The sequence below is a fragment of the Impatiens glandulifera genome, chromosome 6, assembly GCF_907164915.1.
Source record: "Impatiens glandulifera chromosome 6, dImpGla2.1, whole genome shotgun sequence".
Classification (NCBI taxonomy): Eukaryota; Viridiplantae; Streptophyta; class Magnoliopsida; order Ericales; family Balsaminaceae; genus Impatiens; species Impatiens glandulifera.
In genome coordinates, this window is record NC_061867.1 from 52,183,893 (window position 1) to 52,194,112 (window position 10,220).

Sequence of the window (10,220 nt, forward strand, 5' to 3'; positions counted from 1 at the left end):
TCAACAACAAACCAAATTTTAACGATTCGAGTAAATAACAACTATGTTTAATACATCGACCCGTTTTCACAATTATACTATTTTGTTTGTTATCAACCGTTTGTTAATAAATGAAATGATGGTCGGGTGCGGTTACATATATATGCATGTGATAACCAATAATTTCAACTTCTTTCATTTCGTCTTCTTCTTCACGTCTTCCCATCCCGTTTGAAAATATTTATTTTTTTCCAAAAACAAAATTCCTGTAATTTGGCGCAGCTGATCCCGTGAATCAAATGACCATAGAAAATTACTATAAATACAAATCCATCTTCATTAATCATCAAAACAACAATGGTTAAATTCATTTTCTTAGTCCTTATTTTCTCTCTAATCTCATCTTCCATTTTCGCCTTCACCCCACAAGATTATTCAAATGCCCTCGAAAAATCCATTCTTTTCTTCCAAGGCCAACGCTCCGGCCACCTTCCGCCCTCTCAACGTCTCAAATGGCGAGCTGATTCCGGCCTCTCCGACGGTTCCTCTAACAATGTATGCGCACATTTTCGTTCTAATTAAGTTCAAACTTGAATCGTTTTTATTAAATTTTATTTCAACTTTGAGATTGTCATATGAAACTCTAATTATTAAAGTTAGCTTTTAAAAAATGGACAAAAACTTATGTTATCTTATTTTTACTTATTATTTTTGTTTTTAAATTAAGTGATATTTAGTAAGTTTAGATGTCATAATTCAATAACTTTAATTTTTTCTTAATTTAACTACTTGTTTGGATAATTTCAAATTTCAGGTTGATTTAGTAGGAGGGTACTATGATGCCGGTGATAACGTTAAATTCGGTCTCCCAATGGCGTTTACGACCACAATGTTAGCATGGAGCGTTATTGAGTTCGGAAATTCTATGCCGAATCAAATAGAAAACGCTAGAGAAGCTGTTCGATGGGGATCTGATTATCTTCTTAAAGCATCAAACGCAATCGCAAACGCAAACGCTGATATTTTATATGTTCAAGTAGGAGATCCGAACCAAGATCATAGATGTTGGGAGAGACCAGAAGATATGGATACTCCTAGGAATGTGTATAAAGTAACAAATTTAAATCCCGGGTCGGATGTCGCAGCTGAAACCGCAGCCGCGTTGGCGGCTGCGTCCATCGTTTTCAGAGACTCCGACTCTTCTTACTCTCTAAGATTACTAAACGCGGCCAAGAAAGTAACGTCTCTAAATTTAAATTATTTCTCTTTAAATCTCTATAGAAAAAAAAAACAAATAATCTTATTAAAAATATTTTTTTTTTACATATTTAAAATAATGATCAATATTTTTGTATGAATAGGTTTTTGAATTTGCGGACAAGTATAGAGGATCTTATAGTGACTCTCTTGGATCAGTTGTTTGTCCATTTTATTGTTCTTATTCAGGATACCATGTAAGATTTTATTATTCTTTCATTGAAAATATATTAATGAACATGATTAAAATTAAATTTATTATTTTTCTTGTTAAATATATTTGATTAAACAGGACGAGCTTCTATGGGGAGCTTCGTGGTTAAATCGAGCATCGGAGAATGGCTCATATTTATCGTATATCGAATCGAATGGACATACTTTAGGTGCTGAAGAAGACGATTTCTCTTTTAGTTGGGACGATAAGAAACCTGCTACCAAGATTCTTCTTTCAAAGGTATCATAATTTATTTTTAATATTTTTTAGATTGATTGTTTAATTTGTGATAATTAAGTGTTAATTTAAGTTTATATGTAGGGATTTTTGGAAAATAATATACAAGAATTTCAAATGTTTAAATCACATTCAGATAGCTACATTTGTTCTCTAATTCCTGGTTCCTCAAATTTTCAGGCACAATATACCCCAGGTAAATTAAATATTCATACTATTAAGACATGTTTAAAAATGTTACATTGTATTTTTTTCTAATAAAAATATTAATTATAAACCTATTATTTTAGGTGGACTTCTATACAAAGGAAGCGAAAGCAACCTCCAATATGTAACAACATCCGCCTTTCTCCTCCTTACATACGCCAATTACCTCACCACAAGTGGTGGTGTCGCAACTTGCGGTTCAAATTCCATAACTCCGGCCGATCTCATATCCCACGCAAAAAAACAAGTAGACTACATTCTCGGCGATAACCCTGAAAAAACCTCGTACATGGTTGGTTTTGGTCAAAAGTACCCTCTTCACATCCATCATAGAGGATCGTCATTGCCTTCCGTACATGATCACCCTAATCGTATTGCATGTGGCGATGGATTTAATTACTTGTACGCGAATTCTCCGAATCCTAATGTTCTAGTTGGAGCAATAGTTGGTGGACCGGATAATAGGGACAATTTTGCTGATGATCGGAATAATTATCAGCAATCTGAGCCAGCAACTTATATAAATGCGCCATTTGTTGGGGCTGTCGCTTTTTTCGCGGCGGGAGGGATAGTTAGATGAAGATATGGGATGTTGTCTTTGTGAGATTTGAATGTGAAAATCAAATATAAAAGTGTAAAATGTATGATAATATAGAAAATTGAAAGATATGTATGATATAAAAGATCAATTTAATTTAAATATGGAGAGTGTCAATTTGACAATTCATCCTCTATCTATACATTTGATTTCTAAAAACTTTGTAACTATAGTTATATATTATGCAATTCCATTTTTATTAAAAATACATGTCATATGTAGTTACTTTATTTTTCAATATAACTCAATCATATGGTGGACTCTATATCTTTATTTCACATTAATGAAAGTAAAATTTGTGCTATAATACTTTATAACTTAATATAACCACAAAATGGGCTTCATTGAAGCATTTAAGGTTATTAAAGGGCCTCAATAGTGGCTCTTATTTTCATTTTGTTTTCAATACATTTACGGCCCAATACTTCTAATAATGGTCTTTCTTTAATTCATTTTTATGTTTAAAATTTTAATTTAATTAAATATATTTATAAATTTATTAAATCTTTTAGACCCAAATCTAATTCGAGAGTGATTTCAAATGAGTCAATGTTTAATTTGATGCATTTTTTTGTATGAACATATATTAGTTTTGATCTAATTCAAATAAAATATTATTTGTCATTGAGGTATCATTTAATTAGAAGAAATATAATATATTTTTATTTTTTTATTTGAGCTTAATCACGGGATAGCTAACAGATCTCACACTAACAAATTTACAAGATAAGACTCATTTTAACTATCAATTATTGAAACTAAAATATGTGGAGCCTCAGTTACAACCATTTAGTTTATATATGCAATTTTTCGAGAGCAGTTACTCTACTACCGAATTCCATGTTCTCATGTTCCTTCTTACGGGGAAGGGACAAAATCGTAAAAAAAAATTGTTACGATTATATTTTTTATGATTTTTCCCACACCTAAGAAAAGAACAAGGTAGCATGCAGATTTGATAGCAAAGGAGCTAATTTCTAAATTTTCCTATGATTGATATTTGTTTGGATCTCATTCAAATAAATATTATTTGTTAGTTAAGTGTCATTCAATTCAAAATTAATTATACATTTGAGTTAAAAATATATATTTGTTCTAAGATATTTTAAATTATATATCTTTTATTTTATATATAGTTTTAATAGTCATTCATTATATAAAAATGAGATTCATTTAAACATAAAGATACATATCAATTTCTAGAGAAAAAAACATAGTTCTCAAATAGATTATTGTCAAATTTTTTTCTGGTAATTTTTAAAGATTTCTTTATGAAGGTGATTGAAAAACTATGAAACTCTGATTTTCTTGTACCGTCCTATTTAATGAGAACTATGTTTTATAAGGTATTTTAATTTTTTTTATAGTAACTTTTTTGAAGAAGTTAGAACTCAACAGTTCACACTCATATTAGGAGTATCTTACTCGTCGGGTAGTGAAGTATCTATCTATGAACCAAATTTTTATTTTAATAATATATCTCGATCTCGAACTCGACGAGTATCTATATTTGAATTATCATCCCCAATTCGTCGGGTACTCAATCACTGACCGGTACCCAATTACCCAATTAAAATGTGAATTTATATTTGTAATAAATAATATTAAAATTAGTAATATCGAAATTTTAAAAATACAAATGAAAATATTACTTAGTTATGCTATAAATGTTAAAAATATAACAACTAGAGACTTGAGTTAAACAAAAAGTGAAGTCTTGATAGAGAAATTAAAAATGATAATATATTATTGTAATGTGTAATATGTGAAAAATTCATTTTGAACTTGAATATATATATATATATATATATATATATATATATATATATATATATATATATATATATATATTCAAGTATTGAGTTTGAGTTTCATACACTTCTTATTTCTGAACTCGAACTCGTTCGGATAACCCTTTTTACTCTCCATCTCTAATTCCCAAACTCAATTTAAAATACATGAATTTGATGATCGGGTATCCACGAGTTCGGTTATACGAGTACCCTTTGTTACTCATAGTCTTAAGTGAAAATTGAATTCGTGACTCTTTTAGGAACTAATTTTTTAGTTTTACCATTTAAACTACCTTAGTATGGAGGACAATGACAAGAACGAGAAATGTATTTATTATTCCTATCCTGTTTTATTTCAAAGATTTATTTTTATTATAATCCTTGCCCTGTTCAATTTTGGAGAAAATGCAGGACATCGTTATACCATATTCTCTTAAAATATATATAATTAAATTATATACACATATTTTTTAATATAATATATATTGTAATATATATTAAAAATTCATATTATTATTATTATAATATATATATATATATGATTTTATATATTTAAATGTGTTTATATAGTTCGGGTGAGATCGGAAAAGGGGACACAAATAATATTACTGCTCCGTCACGATCTACCGATCAAACCGAGAAAAATCGTCCTTAACGGGACAATTTAAATCGAAAACCGCAGGATGAATTATAATTGTCATTCTATACATTAGTGGGTTGATTTAATTTGATTTTTATTGTCAATATTCTCTAAGTTACTAATTTTTCTTTTAATTGTGTTTTGAGAAAAAAAAAAGTTAAATATTGGCTCAATTAGACAAATTTGATTTATTTATCTAAATTCCCAATTCATATAATATTTCAAGTGGGACTATTTTGTATCAGGCTCTCATATTTATCATGTGGGTTTGATGAAACAAACCACCAACCAGATATTAATTAAGAAAAAAATGGTTGTAAAATCTGCTCTAATGATGGGTGATGATCATCCCATTGATGGAGTCCACTCAACTTTTCAAATTAAATTCAAAATTCAATGGATCAACAGCACAATCACTCATTTTTTCCCCACCTTTACTGGCAACAACTTAGTCATTGACTTTGTTGAAATCCTTGGAATCTTTGTCCTAATTGAATACATATGGATCATGCATGTCTAAGTTTTTATTCTTTTTAAAATATTCTATGAAAAAATTAAATATTTCTATAAAAACAAGTATATTAATTAGATAAGATTTTGTTTGAAAATATATAAAACTCGAGTGAAACTGAATTTGAATAGAAACATTATATAAATAAAGTATATTTCATAAATTATTCTAGTTAAATTGGTATTTGAAAGAGATACTTGACATAAAAAATATTTTTAAACAAATTTATAATTTTTTTGAGTTCAAACTCAAATCTAGATGAATGTTGTGTTTTATTGACTAATGGAACTAAATTTTTATTCTATGATTGACTTAAATTTCATCTACTTTTTTTAATTTGTAAGATGATTATATTTCATGACAAACTTCATTTGTTGGATTGTTTTTTAAAATAATTTTGTGACATTTGCATAAATTTGAATTAATGAAACGGTTTTATTCTATTAAAAAAGATATATTACTTTTTTTGAAATAGCGTGATAATATTCATATATATATATATAATACAAATCATACACTTTTATTTTTCTCAACTCTATATATTGTATACCCTTGTCTACACGAAAATAGTAAATGTGGTGACATCTCAATCTAACACATTATTTATTATATGTAAATTCGATAAGATCATTCTACCCTGATAAGTGGCATAAAGGGTCTGATGTTGACGAGGATCGAACGAAGCTCCATAGGTCAATCTCGTCGCCATACACCAATCGAGGGGATTCATGAAGTTGATTTATCTCATCTTGTTCTTGTTTGTTTTCACCAAGTTCATGATCGTGATGATCCATTGAGTAAGACATGTCATTTATGTTGTTGAATTGTTTGGATGAATCAAGTTGGCAATTTAATTGGGACGCGACAAGCCTATCCATCTCAGCCCAATCGTTCATGTCCTTAGCTGTCCAATTTGAGGATTCGCCAGTTTCCACAACACAAACGATATCTTCATCAAGTGGTGAATCATGGTTCGACTTAATCACACCGAAGTTTGCATTATCTAGCATCGGAAGCTGCGAGTAGTGGCGATATTGAGTTAGGCCTTGATCACGATCGTGAGCCCGATCAGCGACGAGTGGTGGGAAATGAATATTGTTATTGGGCTCGTGCTCATTTTTGCATGTCGAACGACGGCCAATGTATGTAAGTATTTGATCCAAAACAGCGTCATCGGTTGGCATGTTAATCTTGTTTAGGGTTCTTGAAGAATCCATTGAATGATGTGTTGCAATTTGGGGAGAATCCAAGGCCTTGTGATAATTCTTTTTCTTGAATACTCTGCATACCACCCAGCCTTCCTCCGGCCCCAAATCTCCAGCCTGGATTTGTGGGGAAATTATAATTGATTGAATATAATGAACCATGCATGTGAACTTTGATTGATTAGAAAAATGTGAATAAAATATTGCAAAAGTCAATCCATGTCTTGTTTTCTTGTAAAAATGATAGAAAGCAAACACTTTTCTGAATAAACAATTTATTACATATTAATCACTAAGAATTCACAAAAGTCGAAAGTTGTAAATCTAAATGAAAACCTTCGATTTGATACAAAATTCGGAAAAAGTTCCATAGTAAACTAAAATAAGATGACCGTATCATAGTCAAGAACATTCTTCGAAAGGGCACGTCTCTTCGTTAATGAAAATTGTATAAATCGCAATGAAAACTCAAATAATAATGAAAATTTTAAATATAACTTATTAGGTAAATAAATCAAGAGTCATAAAAGACAACTAAATCTTGAAAACCCACCAATTTTTAAATTAATATTTACATAAAAGAGTGAAATAAAATAAAAACAAAAATAAAAATCTAACAAAATTCCAAATTAAATTGAATTGTGTTCTTTATATTATATAGTTTTTATTTAAATGAAATTAGGATGATATAGTTTAGTTTCTTTATAAATGAAATTTGGACTACCTTGAAAAAAAGAAAGAATATATATGAAAATGTATATTAGACTTACATTAGCTTGATCTTGTGGATCATCTCGCCTATATTCATGCATTATCCAATCGGACTTGAGACCATGAGGAGCTCGGCCTTTATAGAAGACTAAAGTCTTTCTCATCCCGATCCTCTTCAACCCACCATATATAACCTTATCCCGACCTGTCGCCTTCCAAAATCCAGCAGCTGTGGCTCGGTTGGTTCGTGTCCCGGTTGGATATTTCTTGTCCTTATGACTAAAGAAATACCAATCGTTTTGAGGACCCGAACCAATCTTGCATCTTTCTATAAATTTTTTAATTAAGACTTAAATTAGTTACATGTAAATTTATATTAATATTAAGGAAATGAAATGAAATGAATTACCTTGAATGTCCCAAGGTTCGAGTTTATTGAGATCAATGTCGCGTATAACATCTAGGTCAATCTTTTGGTACGCGACTTTCTTGCGTAAGTAGTAATGAAGAAGCTCCTCCTCAGTTGGATGGAAACGGAAGCCTGGAGGAACCTGCGATTGACCATTCACCGATAAGTTCATAGGTTGTTCTTCCAATGACATTTGTTTTTTTTTTTTAGTAATTCACAAGAAAGAAGGAAGAATCAAGAAAAGGGTATTGAGATAAAGAGGTGAATTGAGTGGGGAAAATGGAAAGGGAGAGACATGATGATTTATATGGGTTGAAGAAATTATTGCATGGAAAAGTAAATGGACTCTCACATTGACATGTTTTTATGTCTAGGTGTTAGGTGGGTAAAAAAAATTGCTTCATTTTGAAACTTGTCACATTTATTCTTATAACAAATTAATTACTTCTTCCATATAGTTGGAACTGCCACCACTAGAAGCAAACAAATTCCATTTCGTCATTTGCGATAGGGCGCTGATTTTGTTGTAGCAACCCGATCGATCGAGAATTTGTAAAACTCGTTTAACTCGTTAATAATGTATAATTTCTTTAAATGATTCGGAATGAAGACTCGAATACGTGTATTTGATGTGAATTTGATTATTTAATTAACAAAAAATTAAAAAATATTTATTGAGAAAGTGTGGTGGGTCCGAAAAAGAGCGTTAGGGGAAAAGGGTGTATGAGCTGAAGTAGTGACATTTGACCTTAAAAAATCTCATGAAAACCATACAAGGAACAACCATTTTATTCATTTTTATGTTTCTCTCTCACACACAAACACACATTTAAGGTACGTAAGTGTGTGTATCTGTTTGATTTGTTTTGTTTTATACTTGCATGTTTGTACGTGTTTCAAAACAGAAAGTGCATGATGATGTTATTATCATCAAGGTATAATAAATTAACTGCAAATTTTATAAAATTTAAATCAAATTAATTATTAAACATATTAATTATTTCAAAATTAATACAAATCAATAATAATGAAATACTTTTCATGAGTTTTGTCTCTATTTGTTGAAATCTGGTTGTATATATAGAGTGCTAAATTAATATTAAGTAATACACTAGTTTTTTTTTTTTAGACACAGAGCTTGTTACAATGAATTATTGGGATAAAACTCAGTTTTTATTCTAAAATCTGACTATCACATCATCAATTTAATCAATCTATTTATCTCTTAAAATACCAAAATTATCTCTGACTTTATTTTAATATAAATTAATTATTAATTAAAAATTTAGAAAGATAAAAAATAATTTGATCAAAAATAAATAAAAACTAATTTTTTCTTACTTTTAATCAAACAAGAAATTTAAAAAAAAAAAACTCAAACAAAACCTACAAAACCACTCCCTCGAACAAACATCTTTGTGGTATGTTCTGTAATAGGATTAAATTTGTGCTAATTTTATAAATTAGGTGAAAAAAATATAATTTTAACAAATAAATTATCACAAATAAATAAAATAAAATCTACAAACACGAATAATCTCAAACATAATAAAGAATAAAATAGAATGGTTAAGCGTAACAATTCACAAATATATATAAACATTTATCGAATAAACTAAATACAAATTTGCCCTAAAAGCTGGTTTGATATTGAGTTTTTATTAGATTTTACCAAAATTCAATATTTTTCTTTCTTTCAATTCATCTATTCTATTCTATGACTTACTTTATCCACTAAAAATACTTTTTAGTTAATAATATTTTACTCATCTTTCTATCTTATTTATTTAAATGGTAGGATAGTTCAATCTTAAAAATAAAAATCAAATAAAATTTTACCAAAAATCCAGATAAAAATTCAAAGAAATCCAAGATCAAGCAAAATAAATAAAATAGCACTTTGGGTGGGGGGATTATATATTTTTTAGTACATGTTTAAATAAAAGGTGAAAATATAGTTTAGAGTAGTTTTCTTTTTTTCATTAAGCCTGGGTAAATGTCAAGTTGGGTTAAACTAATTATTTTCTTTAATTTGTTGTATATATGTAAATGGGTTTTTCATTTATTAAAATAAGGCTCTAAACTAATTAATCAAAAACTCTATATGTGATAACAAAATGAATCATATTGGGAATTTTGGTTGAGAAAACAATATTTTTTTAAAAAAAAAACTGATAAAGAAATTAAGTTAACTTAATTACCTACATAGGGAATTAATTATGACCTAATATTGAGCTTTTCATGGACACTATGACCAATCATGTTCCATCTCATATTGATCAAGAAAGGTCAAATGGATGAAAATGTCTCTTAACCAAATTGTAGGTGATGATGATGAGGGAAAAGAGACCTTCCTTTCCACATTCCTTTTTTTTTTTTTTATTATTAGAAAAATATTCTTAAATCAAAACAATATGGTAATCTCCATAAAATAGTGGTAGAAATCTCTAATTATAAGA

General features: G+C 29.0%; 2 protein-coding genes across 2 annotated transcripts; one reads left to right on the forward strand and one right to left on the reverse strand.

Annotated features, from left to right (window-relative positions):
- The first annotated feature begins 309 nt into the window (after positions 1-309).
- Positions 310-2,726, forward strand: LOC124941570 (endoglucanase 1-like). Its single transcript, XM_047481911.1, has 6 exons — positions 310-534; positions 794-1,216; positions 1,341-1,433; positions 1,529-1,690; positions 1,772-1,883; positions 1,978-2,726. The coding sequence occupies exons 1-6, from the start codon at positions 337-339 to the stop codon at positions 2,472-2,474; spliced, it is 1,485 nt and encodes a 494-aa protein (XP_047337867.1). The 5' UTR covers positions 310-336; the 3' UTR covers positions 2,475-2,726.
- A 3,342-nt stretch (positions 2,727-6,068) lies between these two features.
- LOC124943841 (NAC domain-containing protein 43-like) lies at positions 6,069-7,942 on the reverse strand. Its single transcript, XM_047484302.1, has 3 exons — positions 7,762-7,942; positions 7,412-7,680; positions 6,069-6,758 (listed from the first exon to the last, which is right to left on the reverse strand). The coding sequence occupies exons 1-3, from the start codon at positions 7,931-7,933 to the stop codon at positions 6,069-6,071; spliced, it is 1,131 nt and encodes a 376-aa protein (XP_047340258.1). The 5' UTR covers positions 7,934-7,942.
- Positions 7,943-10,220: the final 2,278 nt, after the last annotated feature.

Excerpts from the sequence above, each read along its gene's own strand:
- LOC124941570 (XM_047481911.1), top strand. The coding sequence starts at position 337 with ATGGTTAAATTCATTTTCTTAGTCCTTATTTTCTCTCTAATCTCATCT. Across the intron at positions 1,217-1,340 it reads TACTAAACGCGGCCAAGAAA|GTTTTTGAATTTGCGGACAA; the intron begins GTAACGTCTCTA and ends TTGTATGAATAG. Across the intron at positions 1,884-1,977 it reads TCAGGCACAATATACCCCAG|GTGGACTTCTATACAAAGGA; the intron begins GTAAATTAAATA and ends CTATTATTTTAG.
- LOC124943841 (XM_047484302.1), bottom strand. The coding sequence starts at position 7,933 with ATGAACTTATCGGTGAATGGTCAATCGCAGGTTCCTCCAGGCTTCCGT. Across the intron at positions 7,681-7,761 it reads CGAACCTTGGGACATTCAAG|AAAGATGCAAGATTGGTTCG; the intron begins GTAATTCATTTC and ends AAAAATTTATAG. Across the intron at positions 6,759-7,411 it reads ATCCACAAGATCAAGCTAAT|GCTGGAGATTTGGGGCCGGA; the intron begins GTAAGTCTAATA and ends CCACAAATCCAG.